The sequence below is a fragment of the Salmo trutta genome, chromosome 2 (genome assembly GCF_901001165.1).
Source record: "Salmo trutta chromosome 2, fSalTru1.1, whole genome shotgun sequence".
Classification (NCBI taxonomy): Eukaryota; Metazoa; Chordata; class Actinopteri; order Salmoniformes; family Salmonidae; genus Salmo; species Salmo trutta.
This window is the reverse complement of record NC_042958.1, coordinates 32,876,241-32,898,576: the sequence shown is the minus strand read 5'-3', so window position 1 is coordinate 32,898,576 and position 22,336 is coordinate 32,876,241. Positions and strand designations below refer to the sequence as shown.

At 41.8% G+C, this 22,336-nt stretch overlaps 1 protein-coding gene across 3 annotated transcripts in view; it reads right to left on the bottom strand.

Moving 5' to 3' along the window:
• Positions 1–22,336, bottom strand: part of LOC115154189 (extended synaptotagmin-2-A-like) — a 33,617-nt gene that overhangs the window by 2,657 nt on the left and 8,624 nt on the right. The window contains exons 4-21 of one of the 3 annotated variants that reach the window (XM_029700155.1): positions 22,016–22,092; positions 21,811–21,883; positions 15,060–15,149; positions 12,636–12,691; positions 9,376–9,496; positions 8,698–8,874; positions 8,353–8,435; positions 7,671–7,719; positions 7,228–7,317; positions 6,816–6,911; positions 6,405–6,443; positions 4,980–5,042; positions 3,290–3,364; positions 3,066–3,152; positions 2,738–2,887; positions 2,128–2,510; positions 493–591; positions 112–243 (exon numbers count right to left, since the gene is read on the bottom strand). In XM_029700155.1, the coding sequence (XP_029556015.1) occupies positions 112–243; positions 493–591; positions 2,128–2,510; positions 2,738–2,887; positions 3,066–3,152; positions 3,290–3,364; positions 4,980–5,042; positions 6,405–6,443; positions 6,816–6,911; positions 7,228–7,317; positions 7,671–7,719; positions 8,353–8,435; positions 8,698–8,874; positions 9,376–9,496; positions 12,636–12,691; positions 15,060–15,149; positions 21,811–21,883; positions 22,016–22,092 (1,940 nt within the window). The remainder of the gene's footprint in view (positions 1–111; positions 244–492; positions 592–2,127; positions 2,511–2,737; positions 2,888–3,065; positions 3,153–3,289; positions 3,365–4,979; positions 5,043–6,404; positions 6,444–6,815; positions 6,912–7,227; positions 7,318–7,670; positions 7,720–8,352; positions 8,436–8,697; positions 8,875–9,375; positions 9,497–12,635; positions 12,692–15,059; positions 15,150–21,810; positions 21,884–22,015; positions 22,093–22,336) is intronic. The other 2 variants (XM_029700166.1, XM_029700177.1) reach the window with 2 other exon arrangements.

Below are 22,336 nucleotides of genomic sequence, written 5' to 3'. Positions count from 1 at the left end.
GGTTGCATAATGTGGGTGGTGGCCATAGAGATCCAATGTGCTACTGTTACTTATAAGTTCTATATGTCATTCTATGGTTGTGGCCTACAGTGACAGTCAGTCAGAACTCACGTTTGATCATACACAGGGTTCAGGGTTTTCTTTATGGTGCTGGTCTTCCTCCGGCCTGTCCGGCTCTTGTCAGGGAGCAGATAAATCCGAATGAAAGGATCTGATCCATCCTTAGCGAACGCAATGAGGTTTCTGAGGGCAAAATGTACATGGGGTCTGTCAGGCACATTGAAATCTGAACAGAGTAAATCCTGAACTTGTGGTAATTAAGATGAACACGGACGGGCGCTTTCCTGGACACACATTAAGCTTAGTCTTGGACTAAGGCTCTTTCGATGGAGAATCTCAAATGAGCATGTTTTTAGGCTTAATCTGTGTCCAGGAAACTGGCCTATACTGTATGTGGTTGGCCTAGTGTGTTATGTGAGGCCACTGACTGACCGACAGGCATGCACCACCACGATGAGCTTGTTCCTCTGGGAGCTGTGGCGGACAGTCAGTTGAATCTCCCCCATGGGGTATGGACTAGGGGCAGACCCACTGAAAACACAACACAGCACAGATTTGGGATTACAGTGGCTTGCGAAAGTATTCACCCCCTTGGCATTGTTCCTATTTTGTTGCCTTACAACCTGGAATAAAAATATATTTTTTGGGGGGTTTGTATCATTTGATTTACACAATATGATTTACACAACACACAACATGATTTACACAACACTTTGAAGATGCAAAATATTTTCTCTTGTGAAACAAACAAGAAATAAGACAAAAAAAAAGAAAACCTGAGTGTGCATAATAATTCACCCCCACAAAGTCTGCTTGTGTACAGAAATCTTTAAGTCATACCACAGATTCTCAATTGGATTGAGGTCTGGCCTTTGACTAGGCCATTCCAAGAGATTTAAATGTTTACCCATCAACCACTCAAGTGTTGCTTTAGCCGTATGCTTAGGGTCATTGTCCTGCTGGAAGGTGAAACTCCATCCCAGTCTCAAATCTCAAAGACTGAAATAGGTTTCCTTCAAAAATATCCCTGTATTTAGCATCCCTGCCGATGAAAAACATCCCCACAGCATGCTGCTGCCACCACCACGCTTCATTGTGGGGATGATGTTCTCGGGGTGATGAGGTGTTGGGTTTGCGCCAGACAGCATTTTCCTTGATTGCCAAAAAGCTCAATTTTAGTCTCATCTGACCAGAGTACCTTCTTCCATATGTTTGGGGAGTCTCCCACATGCTTTTTGGCGAACACCAAACGTGTATGCTTATATTTTTCTTTAAGCAATGGCATTTTTTTGGCCACTCTTCCATAAAGCCCAGCTCTGTGGAGTGTACGACATAAAGTGGACAGATACTCCAATCTCCACTGTGGAGTTTTGCAGCTCCTTCAGGGTCATCTTTGGTCTCTTTGTTGCCTCTCTGATTAATGCCCTCCTTGCCTGGTCCATGAGTGTTGGTGGGCTGCCCTCTCTTGGCAGGTTTGTTGTGGTGCCATATTCTTTCCATTTTTTAAGAATGGATATAATGGTGCTCCGTGGGATGTTCAATGTTTCGGATATTTCTTTATAACCCAACCCTGATCTGTACTTCTCCACAACTTTGTCCCTGACCTGTTTGGAGAGCTCCTAGGTCTTCATGGTGCCACTTGCTTGGTGGTGCCCCTTGCTTAGTGGTGTTGCAGACTCTGGGGCCTTTCAGAACAGGTGTATATATACACTCAGATCATGTGACACTTAGATTGCACACAGGTGGACTTTATTTAACAAATGATGTGACTTCTGAAGGTAATTGGTTGCACCAGATTTTATTTAGGGGCTTCATAGCAAAGGGGGTGAATACACATGCACGCACCACTTTTCCGGTGAATTGTTTTTTGAAACAAGTTATTTTTTTCATTTCATTTCACCAATTTCGACAATGTGTATGTCCATTACATGTAATTCAAATAAAAATTCATTTAAATTACAGGTTGTAATGCAACAAAATAGGAAAAACGCCAAGGGGATGAATACTTTTGCAAGCCACTGTACATTTACCTTACATCATGATAGTGATTGTGTGCGTGTAATTTACTTCTGCAGCTGCCTGAGCCTCTGCTGCAGCTCTAGGGTGGCGAAGGGCAGGGAGATGTCCGAAGCCAGGCTGGCCATGGAGTCCTTGTGGGGCAGGTGTTTCTGGGAGCTGGATATGGTGGTGTTCAGGTTGGAGGTGCTCCTGATGGAGGTGCTCCTGATGGGGCTGCCTCCGTATGGCTCCTCCCTCTGCTCCTCTCTGCGATGGAGGGTGTAGGTGGCAGCCTCCATTGGTGGTGTTGGGGGGTTGGTGTCTGGGGGAAGAGGGGACTCCGATGTGGAGAGTCTCTGGGAGGGGACGGTGGGGTTGACCACGCTGGCTTTCCTCACTTGGACAGAGGATGGCTGGTCCGACGCACTCGTCTGCTTCTCCAGAAACAGAACCTGAGACACAGAAGAGCAGAGCACAGCGCTATACTGTACATTGTGATAGGACGTCTTCTTTACACACTTCAATCAGTTACTTAAGAAAATAGACAGCAGGTCTAATATGGTTGTGTCACAAATGGCACCCTATTCCCTACAATGTAGAGCCCTATGGGCCCTGGTCAAAGTACAGTAGTGCATTACATAGGCAATATGGTGCCATTTGGGACAGTGTCTATCCTTACCCTGAGTGCCAACTTCAGTTTGAGTGTGGAGCTGGGTCCAGAGTTCCTCAGGGAAAATTGCTGAGTGAACATCATGTTCTCTTCCACCAATAGACCACTCAAGGGGACTGTAAGATTACCCAGGGTGCACTTGTGCTTGTCGTCCTTCACCTAGACATCAACAGGAAAGCCAACAAAGGGTTAACATCAGATATCCTATAATTCACATACACTTACTGTAAACTCGATGTTTGACCCAAGCAAAAACATAATAAATATCTAAAGTACATGTATACAAATAGATCACCTACCAGTTGTGTAATGATGAAAAATGTAAAGTGTGCAGTACCTCCACCTCCAGCTCCTGCCTCCTGGGGTTATGGACGAGGAAGGAGAAAGCTTCCTCCCACATGGGCTCATTGGTCTTATAGCGGATCTAAAGAAAACACATATAGAGTAGAACATGCTGTAATAGAAAATAATAGAATCAACATGAGAACAGGAGTGAAATATGATGTTTACAATTATACTTTACAATTATCTACAAAAACCATGCACACTGTAGTTTCTTACCTTACTCTCAAATGATTTGTTCCCAACTGTGAAATGAACGTAAGGACTTGGTTCACTGCTCGTTTTCTTGCCAGACTGTGAGAGATGACCAGGAAAAGAGTGGCTTTGAATGACTTTTACTAAGACAAAAACCCACACTGAAAACACTCCTATTCTTCAGCTTATTGTAATAAATATTTTACAGTGGAAACACACTGAAATCAGTGAAGAAATGGTTCAGAGTGTTTATCCTCAGATAAAAGAGAATATAAATTAGGCTGCATCTCAAATTGTTTTCTATTCCTTATTTAGTACACTTTGGCATAGGGGGCTTTTTGGACAATGCACAGTAGCTAGGAAACAGTCAACCTTGGTCTTAGTTATACCACATTCTTCAATCTAATTTCAAGCTCATTCTCAGTTTTGAAACCCAAGAACTCTCACTGTTGGCAACCGGTTTATAAATGATACCATGTACATATAACAATGTCTGTGTTCCAAATGGCACCATATTCCCTGCGTAGTGCACTACTTTTTACGAGGGCCCATACTGTAGGCTCTGCTCAAAAGTAATGCATTCGGAAAGTATTCAGACCCCTTCCCTTTTTCCACATTTTGTTACGTTACAGACTTATTCAAATGTATTAAATTTGATCATTCCTTTTGTCCTGACAAAAAAACAATTCTGCCATGTGATAGTTTGAGATTGTGTGTCTCTCTCAGGCTGTTTTATAATCCTATCTTTTATATCAGGCTAAAGCAATCTCCAGGAGGTATGGATGCACTTTAGTCTGGAAACTTTAGACTCATACATTAGATGTCTCCCAAACGGCACCCTATTCCCTATACAATGCATTGGGAAATTATTCAAACCCCTTGACTTTTTCCACATTTTGTTATGTTACTTACTTATTCTGAAATGTATTACATTCTTTTTTTCTCTCTCATCAATCTACACACAATACCCCATAATGACAAAGCAAAAACAGGTTTTCAGAAACGTTTGCAAAAGGAATGGTAAAATGCAGATTTATATTCAGGACAAATTATTGAATAAGACCTAGCTCTACATTAAAATGTGTAGAGGGTTGCATTTCATTGCACACACATTGAAATATGGGAACCAAGTGAGTGAGGTATGGATTTCTCTTCTGTCTCTAATTCTCCCTTTCCTCATCCACCAAATTAACATGTTTTGAGCTTTGATGTTAAATGTTATAGTGCATGTCATTAAACATCTGGGGCCATGTATCAAGCATCTCAGAGGAGTTATGATTTAGGATTTTGCCTTTTCGATCACAGTGAATAAGATCACTTGACAGGGTGGACTTGATCGTGAGATGCTTTAAACATATGGCCCGTTTTGTACAACTATAGAGCAGGTGTGCAACACGTCCGGGTATGTGAAAATCCTGTTCTTATTGTGTGTAGTAAATTAAAAGCTATAAAGTGATATATGTGGCAATAAAAGCTCTTAGACATAGAGTGATCATCCATCTCCAAGCAAGAACAAACAATGACTCACAATTAACAAACAATGACTCACAACTAATAAACAATGCATTTACAGATAAGTAGCACCATAAATTACCATAATAATAAAAGTAAATTTGGATGGCACAAAGTAAGGAAGGGCACAGACTGAGAACACATAAGCCATCTATGCGTGCTATCTGTGCATGGCGTGCATCATCCCACTTTCTTACTTTACCTTCAGGGACTTAAAGACAGAGGCTTGCTTCAACACGTCATGGTTGAAATTAAACAGGTTGCTCTTTTATACAAAGGGGGGAGATGGAGAGAAAACCAGAGTTAGTGGGATGGGGGATTGAGTATGGTTAAGGTTTAGCTTTGGTCCAGGACGTCGTACGGTAGCGCAGACGAACGACACCCTGGACCAGAGCTAGATTCGGTTGTATTAAGTGGTATGAAAACAACAACAATCCATAGAGAATGGAAAATTAACAAATGAAAGGAGAGCCAATAAATCAAGGGAGAGGAATGTCCAACATATAAATAACGTCTATCTATGAACAATAGATAACAATTGGGACGTTATAATGAATGAATATAAGGCAATATAAAATAAAAGCTGAATACAGGAGAATGAAAACGTCATTTCTTTTTGGGGGAATGAGGTACTGGTATGAACTTGTGACGAGGGATGTTGTTTAGATCGAGCTAATAAGAGCTCTGATAGTATTTCAATATTCCCTTACTTAGACATAACGGTCCAGTGAACAGACACAAAGCAACATCATCTTTGCCTGTCACCTCTGTTTAGACTGAGCGAGAATGACAGGCGTCAATGCATCCTTGAAGTGATGCGCCACAAATAGTCCCCTCAATCAAATACCCTGGCACCTTGAAATCAATAGTTCTTTGTAAACCATATTTTGCATGCCTGCACCTTGGTGTTGGACGAAAGATGACGCACTGTCCTCTATCCTGAGTTATTTGAATTATTATTTAGTCAATATGATAAATATTCATGATCAACTGGGTATGGGAAATTACTGTATAATAATATTATTAGGATTTGCAACCATGCAGCAGAGTCAATCAACATGCTTTATGGTACAAGACGACTCACTGCAGCAGGTCTGTTACTTAGCTCTGGTCCAGGGCGTTGTTCAACTGTGTGATAGTGAACGCGCATCCGAATGAAGCCCTGTACCAGAGCTAGTGTGTTACTGTTTAACCCCACCACACACCGCTAATGCTAACTCTATGATGCAAAGTACCAGAGGACTCACAAATAAGGTTCTATACATTGAGGTATTGCTCTCACAAAAGACTAGGCCAGATGCTCTCCTCTCTTTTAAGTTTCCGCACCCAAAGCTCCCTGTGAAGACGCTCTTTATAGGAGAGAACAGGGAGGGAAGAAGTTAAAGTATGGCTTAGACGCTAAAGACGCTGCCAGGCTCATTTAGGAGTTGACTGTCTTGGACTGATATTGACCCATATCTGTTGGTTACGGTCAGTGTTCAAAGGTGAAAGAGTGTGTTGAAGAAGGAGGAAAAAAAACAGGCGTTTCAACAAACAGACACTCAAATTAAGCCATTGAGGTGCTCATGTCATGTTCAAGGTGTGTTATGCATGTGGAAGACCATGACAGACAGTTTACTGTTCTCACCTCAACCCTATGGCATGTTGGCTGAACTACACCTGTGTACTGAAAATATCTTGTTTTAGCTGGGTTAAAAATATTTCTGAACATTCTTTTGAAGTTCAATTTGGCATGATTCACAATAGCTGCCTTGAGTGGAGTAGAATATGTCCAGAAAGTAGAAATATATTACATTATTCTCTGTATCCTTATTCACAACATGTTATAGGCCTACATTTGTTAAAAATGTACATTAATGTGTATAGCATGGGAAAAAAATATATAATTCTGAAGTAAATGTTATCATGTACAGTATGTCAAATCAACCGCTGTGTAATGTGCTTTCACCTGCAGCAGTCCAATAATTTAGCAATCTTCCTCACTCCACCACCAGAGCACTCCTTTAACTGTAAATTCCTGTCACCCAGTTCTACTCACCGGCAGGTTCTTGGCTGAGTCCAAGTACACCACCAGCAGAGCAGACGAGAGTCCATCATTGACCAGGGTTCGGTCAGCTCGCACACTCCTTAATACCTGATTGGACAGGAGAGACAGGGGGAGGTCACTACTGAGACAAACTGTACTAGGAGAAGTTAGCAGCCTTGTAATTCATGTGTTACTTAATTAACACACATCTGGCAGTAACAAGACTGAAAGAGAGGCTAAGCCAAGGGCTGCGTCCCATTATGGGCCCTGGTGAAAAGTAGTTCACTGCATTAGTTAGAGAATAGGGTGTCCAAGCTAGCCTCCTAGTAAAATGTAATTATACACAGTCTTGAATTATCAGACGATCTGGGGAGTGGGTAAGTAAGTACCAGCTTTGAAAAGAGAAGGTTTTGTGATACTGCACCTGGTCCATCTTGTCAGGGGTGGAGAGCAGAGAGAGCCACTCCAGTTTCATGTGTAGTTTCCCCGTGGAGACTTCTTCCAGGTCAAACCACTAGAACGACAGGTTGTTCAAGGGTACATCCCAAAATGGCACCCTATTCCCTTTATAGTGCACTACTTTTGACCAGGGCACATATCGAAAGTATCACACTATAATGGGAATAAGGTGCAATTTGGGTCACATATCACATCTCAACAGTTTAAAGTAGTGAGTGAATCAGACAAAGACCCACACATCGTGTACAGTACTCATGGATGACATCGCAGCATCTTTAAATGAGCAGAGACAGATAATATACTAAGGCAAATAAATCTCTATCGAAGTGCTAAACTGAAGCCAAGTTCATGGTTTTATTTTATTTGAACCACATTTATATGAAGATGCAAAAAATATATCAGATTTACCTCATCTACCTTCTGCTCTTTGTGAAGCTCTTTCATATCGATCATCAGGCTGCAATCGAAGACACAAAGATTGGATAAGAAATCAGTAGGGGGGTATTAAATAAACACCCTGAATCATCACCACAGAAGCGAAATTGATTCTCTGATACAGCATGTTGGCACTCTGACCCAGTCAGGGAATAGGTTGCCATTTGGGACACAGCCAGGACCCTGTTAGGTGCTATGCTATAGCAGCACTAGAGCCAGACAAAACAAAATCAGCCTGCCCTCGGGATGAGGCCCAAGAACCAGGGCTTTAGTCCAACTCCTAATGTGACTGATCACAGATACTTAATACATCAAAGATACTTTAATTTGTCTCTTCTCTCTTCCAAGGGGTCACCCTTCATTTCAACATATAGGAGTAAGGTTTTGTGGTGAGAAGATGGATGTTAAGTTTGCGATAGCTCTGCTCCAAGGCGTTATGTGCGGCTTGCTGACACTGAAGGCTCGGCATCAGCAAGCCGCAAGTAACGCTCTGGGCCAGAGATAAGTTTGTGACATATTTTCAGGCTAGAATTAAAACAGACTGCTGTGGCTATTATAAGATCATTTGTTTGATATTGGGTACAATAACTCACAATGCAGAGAAATAAGCTTTTTGACCATGAGGTAATAAGAAAAGGACAGGACATGAGCTTACCTCCCCAGGAAATCATCTTTGTCTGGGTCCTCATCAAACAACTCAATCTCCAGGTGTTGGCCTGAGTGCTCATATACCAGTGCCTGGAAAGGACTTATGTCAATTCATCTCCAATCTCAGATATAGTACGTCACATTGAATACAGCCAAAGGCTTGTAAAACATGACATGGTGGGTCAAACTGCATGAGAGACAAAAATAAGAGGAAATATTGGACTGTTGGAAATATGTATGTAAGTTGTATCTGGTTCTACATATACCCTATGTTGCTGTCCCTGGGGTAGTTACTGTATGATATAACCATATGTGCCATTGGAAGAGTTCATTTTCAGTTGATTTTGTTTACCTCGTAAACTTCGTTCCATTTGGGGTGCAGGCTCTCTTTGACGGTCTTGCTCTGGAAGAGCTGGTTTCCAATATGGAGGACGCCGTAGGGGTCAGACTTCCCCTTGATCAGACCACCCAGGAATTTATCCTTCCCTTCCAGGTCCTGAGCCTCCAGGAAGTGAATCCTCAGGACTCCCTGGTGACACACACAGCACAGGGACACTTTAAGATAGGACACAGCAAAACCTTAAAAGGGACATTGCACTTTCAAACCAACGTTTGTCAGATGATTTCAAACGTTTAAAGTAGTCTAATTGTCGTCTAAAACTCTAAAGTAGTCAAGATGAAACCACGTCCCACAACATCAGTTGTGTGGATCCAGCTATATGCCTCCACCCCAAATGAAAAGATACACACTGAATAAAACCAGGAAATTAGACGATGCTTATCTTTTCCATTGATTTGGGTTGAAGGCATATAGCTGGATCAAGACAACCAATGTCTTGAAACAGGGTTTCATCTTGATATTAGTCTACCTTTTACTTTTTTGTTCAATAGTCCATTGTTTATATATTCCCCAAAAATGTACATGCCAAAATACTAAAGATGTGTTTTTTTTAGTTAAGTGATCCCTTAATTAGTGTGTGAAATATGATGATGTATGATTAGAAATAAGACAGGTGAAAGGCTGCAGTACCTTTGGCATAGGGAAACGTAGCTGAGCAAGTTGTACATCCCCCACCAGTGGGATAGTGATGCGGTTGGGCAACACCAGGTAGCTGTAGATCATGTCCTGAATTAGACTGTCAGACAAGCCACTGAGAAAAACGAAACACAACAAAACCCCACAGTCAGTCAGTACAACCTTGGGATGCTCCCCTAATCTCAGTTAAGCACAAAGGAACATGCCTTTTTCCATCTTATAAGACGGTAGGAACATTGGAAGGGGTTCAAGCATGTTGATGGAGTAAGCCACAAACCTCAAAATATCAATGTAATCCACTAGGGAGTCAACACTTAGCAGTGACATTAAGGAGGTCTTACGGCCTGGGAATTACAATGCCTGGTTAAGAGAAGTCGATAGCCATAAGTGGTCTAGTATCTGCTGAGATTTTCTGTTAACCTTTGAACTATCCACTTCGGCCTAATTCTGTACACAGAAATAACTGCTTGAGAGGGTTGATGCAATCTGTAAAAATTAAACAACCGTATATATTTGAAAAGGCATAGAACCAATTTAAATACCCCCATTTACAGTACATTCCTTCACTCTTATTTCTCTAAGAAACGTAGTCATCATTTTATCCTATCATTTGTTTTGCAGCTGAGCAGAGAGCTAAAGCACTTAAGGAGCATTACAAAGGACATGATTCCTCTTTAGTGTGGGATCAATCATGTGGAACACATACAGGTACACACACGAGCACCAGCGGGGTGAGCTGCTTTCAACATGCAGCTCAGTGGCAAGCAAAATAATGTATTTAATATTACAGTACACCTACCGTAATATAAATACGGTATCAAAGAAAGTACTGTGTAACGGCACACAGTACAATACCGTAAAATGTACTGTATTATACTGTAAAAAAGTAAATTCTACCATAATCTGAATTAATTAAGGGAGAGGTTTGTATTTCACAGTATTTTACTGTAATTACAAAGGATTGGTGCAAGCAAGTTGGCTGCTAGGTAAAGTCTTTACACATGAATTAATACTTGGTATTTTATATGACTTGCGGTTCTAGAGGCCTTAACGAAGGCTTCCAAACTGGCAGCGACTACAGGGCAAAACAGACCAAAGGGACATGGCAAAATGCTCAAACGTTTAAATTTAATATTTACTGCCAATTCAATCTGTCCCCTATACAAATTGATGGGGCACTATAACAACATAGGAGTTAATTGGGTAGAGTGTTCTCACTCACGGGTACAACAAATATAGCATCTTACTGGCATGCCTCAAAATATGTTAATGAGACAGAAACAACAATACCATGCACCCACTATTTGTCAAATGTTTTTTTGGCGCTCCAAAGTTACGGTATGGTATTATGTGGGGTGGAATTACAGTACAGTTCAAAATATATTTAGCATTTTCCCACCCACAACATTTTCCCATAACGCAACATAACTTACAGTATGCTGCAGTAAAACGTTTGAGTATTTTACTGTTGATAATACCCCAATTTACCATATCCTTTACAGTTCTCTGTTACAGTGTGTAACGTGTACGCTGGGAGTCAGGAAGCAAGTACAGGGAGTGACTTTAATAATAAATAACAAAACAAGAAACACAAGTAGCGTACAGACATGAAACACTGAAACAGAAACAATAACACCCGGGGAAAGAATCAAAGGGAGTGACATATATAGGGAAGGTAATCAGGCAGGTAATCAGGCAGGTGATGGAGTCCAGGTGAGTCTGATGAGGCGCTGGTGTGCGTAACGATGGTGACAGGTGTGCGTAATAATGAGCAGCCTGGTGACCTCAAGCTCCATCCCCTAGCCTCCACAAACAGACCCACAGTGTACTGACTGCACAGATCTGTTACACCTCTACAGAGAACTAGCGGTGTGGGGAATGATCTCCGTCACTGAGCTGCGGATGTGTCAACAGCTGTTTCTAAATAAATAGACTGTGGGGAGGACAGTGGCTGTATCATGAAATCTTTATTAGGGCCTTTTTCCACCACCACATTAGCATTTACATTAGTTAAAAGAGCAAAAGCCACTGTCAACTCACAACCATATAGAAACTAAGAAGTGAATGTGAATAACAGAAATGATGCCTGACGTCTGCAGAGAACACAAAGGTTATCTGCACTTCAAATGGCTTGGCTCCTTTACCAGCAGGGGGAAATATATTCTATTGGATCCATTGGCTGATGGATGAGTTGTGCTTGTTTCACCAGCCATCAGTTCTCTGTCTATGTGACTTATGTGTGCATGTGTATGTTGTTGCTGTACGTGTTTTGCTGGTGAGTGGTTACAAATCCAATTTGCTCTTGTGGGATTCAATTCAACGCAAGTAGTAGCACTGCCACACAACAGAACATTTTTAAGACAACACAAGAAAAGCGTTTACTTCTTAGTCTATTATATTCTACACTAAAGTGTAACAGCTGCTCTCAATAAGCAGACCATCCAATTTGCTCTTTCATTTAAATGAGCCCTAAGAAATCCCCAAGTCCCCTGCCCATTACCCCATCATTTCGGAGTTGAGAGATGTGCAGAATAGAGTATTTTAGCAACCTTAGAGAGTTGGTGGAGCAGCCCAATTGATACACTATAGATCTCTATAAAGTCAGAGATGAGTTGCAGAAATGAAAACGACAGCTTGTTCAACCTTAAAAACCTTGCTTTCTGAGCCTTTTTAGTCTCACAGCTCGCAGGCAGTTATGTGTTGCGGTGAGCATAATGGACTGAAAGTCTAACAGCTGTAGGGCGATGGTCACTCTAGTTTAAAGTGGCAATCTGCGGTTCAAACAACAACAAAGCCCAAATGTATCCAATTCGTAGATACGCAATGGATGCAAGGACTCACCATCCCTGATATCAAAATGAGAGTTTATACAGTATTTGTTTGCAACTACACTGTTAACAACTAATGGAGTAAAACAAGTGTATACTTTGGGTTGTGATGGGGTACGACTGTTGAACTGAGCCCATAAGTCTGCTGTTATATTCTTTAAGAAACAAAATGGGTATATATCATTAATATAAAAGTCAAAAAAATGGTTGTAGAAACCCCAAAACGAGTTCTACCTAAAAGTAGTGAAAGCTTTGCCTGACAAAAGAGGGTGTATGGTGAAGTTGCCCCAAGACGCTGATCTTGGGTCAGTTTTTCATTTTCCCCACTAGTGGTTAAGGTTAGGATTGGGGGAGGGGAACCCACTCCTAGATCTGGACCTAGGGGAAACTTCACCCCAGAGCACAAAACAGACCCAGTTTACTTACTTGAGCCCAGGAATGTCTAGTATATTGGTGAGGCCTGTCCAGTTGATGTCCAAAAGCTAGATGAAAACAAAATACATGTAGATTTAGCGGTATGGAATCTGGAAGAACATGCTGTACAAAGAACGATTGAAAAGCCACACCTGCGCTTTTTTACTTAAATTATCTAAAAACAAACACTATCTTATAGAAGGCAAAAAATGCACAGGGACACTAGCCAGAAAGAGTGAGATTAAGTAAATTATCTACATTGATTCAAGCACTTAACTTTATTGTTGTGTGACTCCTGTGATGTAATTACTCACAAGTGCAGCAAAGTTAAACAGAAGCCAAAAGGAGCTAATTTGCCTCGACAAATAAACCAATTTCCTTTGAAATCGGACAATTTTACACATGAAAAATGACAAGATGGCGTGCCAACAAGCATATTTTTTGCTGCAGTTTTACTCTATAATTTAGCCTGATGGAACCAGCCTTAAATCTGTGTTCCATTTCTGTAGTAAATACCCAATACAACTTTATTATTTACGAACAACAGAAATGTGTCTTCTGCTCTGTTCTCAACCCCTGAGCTACCTACCGTGTTATCATGGCTTGATGTCTCAATATACAACACAATGACGGTGAGACATACAGTATATGTATACAATCAGGCTGGTTCTAACAGGCTACTAGAGTTAAATACTTTTACTTGTTTCAGCTTTCTCTAATATACGTTACTGTTGAACTGGGGACACACATCTTTGTATAGTATATGTATGAGTCAGTGTTAGAACACTGACACCAAAGATACCGCCCCCCAGATTGGACAAATACTTGACCCGCTGAAAGATTATAAAAACAATCCACTGGCACCAAATCCGTATACAGGGGCTGTCCCAAATGACATCCTATTTCCTATGGACCCTGGTCAACAGTAGCACACAACATAGAAAATATGGTGCCATTTGGGATGTACACAGGTTCTATTGAGGTCAGGGAGACAGGGACTGTGTATTTTTCCATGCAAAGTCTCTTACCAAAAGGTTTTGTGGTTATACAATGTTATGATAAAAGGGGACAATGCCTGTTTGAAATCACCCTGCATAATAGGTAAACGTGAACATTTCATCTGAGTAACAGCACAGCTAAGCCAGAAAAAGTTACCGTCAAGGAGTTGGACAGGTAGTAAGCCGATGGGTATTTTTTTCTTTATGCTAGTCGGAGCTTTGATGTGTCTCTTGGCTCAAGGAATCAATTTCAATGCGTTTTTACAGCCCCCCCCTCTCTCTGTGTTGCCTACACTGCAGCAGATAGTGTTGAGCAAGGACTGTCCAGAACACTGCAAGGCAACCAAAATAGCCAATTCCACATGGTGCATTTCCACTGCATGGATTGGTGCCAATGTTTGGCCCAAATACTGTATGTTGCCTTTTGTGGATAACACTGGTGCTTACAAAAAAGGCTGGAGTGACACCAGCAGCAGTGGAGAAGCCCTATAGGGGGTACTGTACCGTAGCAGTGAACTGGCAGAGCAGTGTGGCTTCTTCTCCAAGCATAACATTATCAACTAATGGAGGGTCCTTGGAGACCATGTACACAATGTGTACCAATTAAAACAGCTGCGCACTGCAGAACTTTGCAGCTGTGCATTTTAGCTGTGCATTGCGGAACTTGAGTAGCCTTTTTCCCTCCAGATCTCTGCGTTTCATCTCTCTGGCAACACAGCACAGACAAGGGCATCGCCTAAAATGGTATCCTCCCATTCATTAGTTCTCTCAGAACGTTGTTTTATTTGGCAGTCAAGATTGAACCATTTATGGAGGAGAATGAAGAGTTGTCTGCTTCACTGTGAAGCATTCTGGAGAATATTTTACACAGTCCTACCCCCCAAATCAGAGGGAAGAGGGCCCCTTTTAATCCTTTAGCTCAAAAGTTCTTCCATAAACTGTGCTTTTCCCCATTATTAGGATGACAGATAATAGAAATATAGCATGCCTGAGGCCACAGAAACAGGAGCTGCTGGTCCATAGTCTGCTCTCAAAGAAGATGTATTACACTCAGATACTGTGTAATTAACACCCACTGCGTGGCTTGTGTCCTAACATGTAACACTGACACAGTCTTACCACTACACTCCTCCTGCTTCCTCTCTCCTCTCTCTGCACTGAGGCTGGCATAGGCAGTGCAAAGAAATCCACCAAAGTAGGACTAGCCTGATCTATGTCTATTTAAGGCTCCAGTCTCTCCACTCGTATCTGACTTAAATTGGCCAAATGTTTAGGCAGAACATAGGTCTGGAGGCTCAGCACTACAGGAAGGAAGACAGTGATAAAATAGCCATTGCCAAACAACTGTCTTGCAAGCAGCTAATGATGCAAGTGACCTTAATTCCAAATGATAGAAAGAGGAAGTGTGTGTCAAGTGTGTGTCAGGGCTAGAACTTACAGGTTTCTTCAGAAAGAACAGGGACAAGGCTCCTATCAGGGGCATGTCACCTAGCAACGGCTCCATGACTACTCTCAACACTCCATGGAGCTGTGAAACACAAAAGAGGCATCAAGATAAAAACACGCTCACAGAGATAAAAACAGAAACACACACAACATTAAGGGAGCTTTCAGTATCAGGGAACCAACACTGCAGGCCCTTGACCCACCTAATGACCTGTATGGGAACATTCAAGAGTGGACGCCTGGACACCGCAGCAGACACGTGCCTCCAGAGACACTCCAAAGGGGTCTTTCACTCCAAAGATGCCCCCCACACTACTACTGCATTGCTATCAGACATAACATATCGGTCATCCTCAGCTTCCTGAACAGATAGAGCTAATTATATTTCTCAAGACAAGCAGGTCGTTTAAGTGCTGACACTGTATATGAGCAAAATAGACCACACTATTTTTGTTCAATGGACATGAGTTTAAAACAAAAATGGTAATTATGCATATAAAGACCCCAGTGTCTATTGTCTTTCTCAATCGCAGTATTTATTTGTTTAATAAAAAATACAAAAATCACACAAAAATAAAAACAGGATTTAAACTCCGCTTCAAAGACGCAAAGTATGCTGTTTCCAAACTCCACTATACGATGTACTGTGAGTATGATAAATGTAAGCCAGTGCTTTACAATAGGGCTTTGTGAAGTAAGTATCTTTGAGGGACGATACTAATGGCTCTTTGGCTCTAAGGAGACAGATTGATTGCTTTTCCTACCAGCTATGTTTCATTGCTGCCTGCTACGCAATGGCCAAAAGACAAACACTGGTTTTGTTCAAGCTCTACTCTCGATTTTCTCCCACACACACGCACACACGCGCACACACACACACACACACACACACACACACACACACACACACACACACACAAGCAGCGTTAATTTCGTCAACAATAACTATGACTTAAAATATTAGTCAACAACCTATTTTTCCTGAAGAAAAACAAGATGAGATGCCATGAAAAAAACAGTAACACTGATGTCAGCCATTATTTACCATATAAGCTACAGTACAAAGCCTTGGCTACAGGTTACCAATTTAAGCAAACAGCTCTTTTCTCCCAATCATAACCATGTGTATGTCACCAAGGTTAACAGATGTTATTGCGAGTGTAGCGAAATGCTTGTGCTTCTAGTTCCGACAGTGCAGTAATATCTAACAAGTAATCGAACAATTCCACAACAACTACCTAATACACACAAATTGAAGTAAAGGGATGGAATAAGAATATATACATATAAATATAAGGATGAGCGATGGCCGAGCAGCACAGACAAGATGCAATAGATGGTATAAAATACAGTACATACATACATACATACATACATACATACATACATACATACATACATACATACATACATACATACATACATACATACATACATACATACATACATACATACATACATACACTACCAGTCAAAAGTTTTAGAACACCTACTCATTCAGGGGGTTCTTTATTTTTACTACTTTCTACATTGTAGAATAATAGTGAAGACGTCAAAACTATGAAATAGCACATATGGAATTATGTAGAAACCTAAAATGGGTTAAACAAATCAAAATATATTTTATATTTGAGATTCTTTAAATAGCCACCCTTTGCCTTGATGACAGCTTTGCACACACTTGGCATTCTCTCAACCAGCTTCATGAGATAATTGAAATGCATTCCAGGTGACTAACAGGTGTGCCTTGTTAAAAGTTAATTTGTGGAATTTCTTTCCTTCTTAATGCGTTTGAGCCAATCAGTTGTGTTGTGAGGTAGGGGGGTATACAGAAGATAACCCTATTTGGTAAAAGACCAAGTCCATATTATTGCAAGAACAGCTCAAATAAGCAAAGAGAAACGACAGTCCATCACACCTTTAAGACAAAGGTCAGTCAATACGGAAAGTTAAGAACTTTTAATGTTTCTTCAAGTGCAGTTGTAAAAACCTTCAAGCTCTATGATGAAACTGGCTCTCATGAGGACTGCCACAGGGATGAATACCCAGAGTTACATCTGCTGCAGAGGATAAGGTCATTAGAGTTACAGCCTCAGAACTTGCAGCCCAAGTAAAAGCTTCACAGATTTCAAGTAACAGACACATCTCAACATCAACTGTTCAGAGGACCTGTGTGAATCAGGCCTTTATGATTGAATTGCTGAAAACAAACCAATACTAAAGGACACTAATAATAAGAAGAGCGTTGCTTGGGCCAAGAAACACAAACAATGGACATTAGACGGGTGGAAATTTGTCCTTTGGTCTGGAGTCCAATTTGTAGATTTTTGGTTCCAACCGCCATGTCTTTGTGAGATGCGGTGTGGGTGAATGGATGATCTCCGCATGTGTGTTTTTTATTTATTTCACCTTTATTTAACCAGGTAAGCTAGTTGAGAACAAGTTCGCATTTACAACTGCGACCTGGCCAAGATAAAGCAAAGCTACATGAAACAACAACACAGAGTTACACATGGAATAAACAAGTGTACAGTCAATAACACAATAGAAAAAAAAGTCTATATACAGTGTGTGCAAATGGCATGAGGAGGTATGGCAATAAATAGGCCATAGTAGCAAGTAATTACAATTTAGCAGATTAACACTGCAGTGATAAATGAGCAGATGATGATGAGCAGATGAAGATGTATAAGTAGTGATACTGGTGTGCAAAAGAGCAGCAAAGTAAATAAAAACAATGTGGGGATGAGGTAGGTAGATTGGGTGAGCTATTTACAGATGGACTATGTACAGCTGCAGCGATCGGTTAGCTCCTCAGATAGCTGATGTTTAAAGTTAGTGAGGGAAATGTAAGGCTCCAGCTTCAGCGATTTTTGCAATTCGTTCCAGTCACTGGCAGCAGAGAACAGGAAGGAAAGGCGGCCAAACGAGGTGTTGGCTTTGGGGATGACCAGTGAGATATACCTGCTGGAGCGCGTGCTACAGGTGGGTGTTGTTATCGTGACCAGTGAGCTGAGATAAGGCGGAGCTTTACCTAGCATAGACTTGTAGATGACCTGGAGCCAGTGGGTCTGGCGACGAATATGTAGCGAGGGCCAGCCGACTAGAGCATACAGGTCGCAGTGGTGGGTGGTATAAGGCGCTTTGGTAACAAGATGGATGGCACTGTGATAGGCTGCATCCAATTTGATGAGTAGAGTTTTGGAAGCTATTTTGTAAATGACATCACCGAAGTCGAGGATCGGCAGGATAGTCAGTTTTACTAGGGTAAGTTTGGCGGCATGAGTGAAGGAGGTTTTGTTGCGAAATAGAAAGCCGATTCTAGATTTGATTTTGGATTGGAGATGTTTGATATGAGTCTGGAAGGAGAGTTTACAGTCTAGCCAGACACCTAGGTATTTATCATTGTCCACGTATTCTAGGTCAGAACCGTCCAGAGAATTGATGCTAGTCGGGCGGGCGGGTGCGGGCATTGAACGGTTGAAAAGCATGCATTTGGTTTTGCTAGCGTTTAAGAGCAGTTGGAGGCCACGGAAGGAGTGTTGTATGGCATTGAAGCTCGTTTGGAGGTTTGTTAACACAGTGTCCAAAGAAGGGCCAGATGTATACAGCAAGAGCGACATTGTTGATATATACAGAGAAAAGAGTCGGCCTGAGAATTGAACCCTGTGGTACACCCATAGAGACTGCCAGAGGTCCGGACAACAGGCCCTCCGATTTGACACACTGAACCCTATCTGCGAAGTAGTTGGTGAACCAGGCAAGGCAGTCATTTGAGAAACCAAGGCTATTGAGTCTGCCAATAAAAATACGGTGATTGACAAAGTCGAAAGCCTTGGCCAGCTCGATGAAGACGGCTGCACAGTACTGTCTTTTATCGATGGCGGTTATGATATTGTTTAGTACCTTGAGCGTGGCTGAGGTGCACCCGTGACTAGCTCGGAAACCGGATTGCACAGCGGAGAAGGTACGGTGGGATTCGAAATGGTCAGTGATCTGTCTATTCACGGGCCTTTAAAGACTTTAGAAAGGCAGGGCAGGATGGATATGGGTCTGTAACAGTTTGGGTCTAGAGTGTCTCCCCCTTTGAAGAGGGGGATGACCGCGGCAGCTTTCCAATCTTTAGGGATCTCGGACGAAACGAAAGAGAGGTTGAACAGGCTGGTAATAGGGGTTGCAACAATGGTGTAAAGCATGGAGGAGGAGGTGTTACAGTGTGAGGGTGCTTTGCTGGTGACACTGTGACTTATTTAGAATTCAAGGCACACTTAAACAGCATAGCTAACACAGCATTCTGCAGCGATACGCCATCCCATCTGGTTTGGGCTTAGTGGGACTATCATTAGTGTTTCAACAGGACAATGACCCAACACACCTCCAAGCTGAGTAAGGGCTATTTAACCAAGAAGGAGTGCTGCATGATGGAGTGCTGCATCAGATGACCTGGCTCCACAATCCCCCAACCAAATTGAGATTGTTTGGGATGAGTCGGACCGCAGGTAGAGCTGGTTGAGAGAATGCCAACAGTGTGCAAAGCTGTCATCAGGGCAAAGTGTGGCTATTTGAAGAGTCTCAAACATGAAATATATTTTGATTTGTTTAACACTTTTCCTCCATGATTCCATATGTGTTATATCATAGTTTTGATGTCTTCACTATTATTCTACCATGTAGAAAATAGTCAAAATAAAGAAAAACCCTTGAATGAGTAGCTGTTCTAAAACTTTTGACCGGTAGTGTATGAGGTGAGAAATGCAAGATACGTAAACATTATTAAAAACGGCATTATCGAAGTGACTAGTGATCCATTTATTAAAGTGGCCAATGATTTCAAGTCTGTATGTAGGCAGCAAGTCTGATGGCCTTGAGATAGAAGCTATAGGCAGTCTCTCGGTCACAGCTTTGATGCACCTGTACTGACCTCACCTTCTGGATGGTAGCGAGGTGAACAGGCAGTGGCTTGGGTGGTTGTTGTCCTTGATGATCTTTTTGGCCTTCCTGTGACATCGGGTGCTGAAGGTGTCGAGGAGGGCAGGTAGTTTGCCCTCGGTGATGCGTTGTGCAGACCGCCCCACCCTTTGGAGAGCCTTGCGGTTGTGGGCGGTGCAGTTGCTGTACCAGGCGGTGATACAGCCTGACAGGATGCTCTCAATTGTGCATCTGTAAAAGTTTGTTAGGGTTTTAGGTGACAAGCCAAATGTCTTCAGCCTCCTGAGGTTGAAGAAGCACCGTTGTGCCTTCTTCACCACACTGTCTGTGTGGATGGACCACTTCAGTTTGTCCGTGATGTGTACACCGAGGAACTTAAAACTTTCCACCTTCTCCACTGCTGTCCCGTCAATGTGGATAGGGGGGGTGCTCCCTCTGCTGTTTCCTGAAGTCCACGATCATCTCCTATGTTTTGTTGACGTTGAGTGAGAGGTTGTTTTCCTGACACCACACTCCAAGTGCCCTCACCTCCTCCCTGTAGGCTGTCTCGTCGTTGTTGGTAATCAAGCCCACTAATGTTGTGTCATCTGCAAACTTGATGATTGAGTTGGAGGCGTGCATGGCCACACAGTCATGGGTGAACAGGGGGTACAGGAGGGGGCTGAGCATGCACCCTTGTGGGGCCCCAGTGTTGAGGATCAGCGAAGCTGCTGTTTCCTACCTTCACCACCTGGGAGCGGGCCGTCAGAAAGTCCAGGACCCAATTTCACAGGGCGGGGTTGAGACCCAGGGCCTCAAGCTCAATGGTGAGAAAGATGTTAATTCTGCCAATGAGAGGATTGCATAAAACATTCTGCAATGGCATGCATGCTTATGATTGGACAAAACAGATGAAAAGGAGCTTCATGTCAAATGTAATGTTTATTAGTTTCACATGGAATTCTCATCTCGTCACATTGTCGTCAAATATAAATATTTTTTTTTGTTATATATATTTTTTTTGTAAGGCATCTCGTCTCGTTACCGTCATTCGTTTTCGGCAGGATTTTTTATTTATTTTTGTCATAGTTAACGAAATTAAAACTGTCTGGCATTGGTTACTATCTGCCGTAATAGTAACCTGCCAGCTATTTGAGGGGATAGCAGGCCTAGTTGGACAAGGCCATCTGAAAGTGCACATGATGGAAGTTAAAGGTAAATATAAACTATTTCATGGGGTAAAAAAAATACACTGACTAATAGGTGACTTAAATGATTGTGACTAAAACTAGACAAAAATTGTCCAGAGTTTTAGTCGACTGATAAGAAGGATGAAATTACTCAAATGTGACTAAGATGAAAAGGTATTTTAGTCAAAAGACTAAAACTACATCTAAAATAGAAGCCAAAATTATCACCGCACACAGTATATTGCTTGCAAGTCATTGCAATAAAAACAAATCTAATGTTGTTTGCAAGTCAGTGTAATTGAGCAAGCAGGCATCATTAAAGTAACTTTTACATGCAGTCACAACATTCAGTTGGAGTTTACTGTCCTCGACTCTTATGAACAGGTTATCAGTGACATAATCAACGATCAGAGCATCCATTACAGAGTTGTATAGTTCATATATTTTTATGGCCAGCCCCAGATCCAATTCAGACTTCAAGTGAAGGGTGTTTGTTAAATGAAAAAATAACATTTGTCCCCCCGGTGTTTTACATCCCTAAGAAATGAAATTTGAAAAAACTATCACCCATAAAATGTTACGTTAGGATTAATTGGAGACAAAAACCTAAAACAGAGATTGAGACAATAACAATTTCTACATTACCTGTATGCTCTTAATACCAGCTTTGCAGTAGTATCTTTTGATGTCCACATCAATTTCAGTATTTCCAACAAAACTGGAGAAAAAAGTTCAACATCATCAAAATCACATGTTTATCTATGTAAAAAATGTTTTACATACTACACAGAGTACATTCTATGACAAGCCAAAGTCTACAATCTGTCCAAAATGGAGATAGTCAGGTCACCTGATCTGTAGGTCCATGATGATCTGACGCTTGTCCACATTCTCTGTGTAAACCTTGATCCCGTTGATCCTTAAAGGCTAAACACAAGACATCACGATATCACCACTAGGCCTCAGCCCCCCACTTGTGTTCTACCCAGTATGAACATCGCCACTACTCTGTGACCCCTCCTGGAAACACCCACCAGCTGTCCCTACAACACAGACACATGCACAGATACGGGTCTAGGGGTGCTTGAGCACTTACATTTTTCTTATAGGTGGGGAAAAGGGCAAGAGCTGTTTGAAAAGACTGCCTGAAATTTAAGCCTGTTTTGGTGGG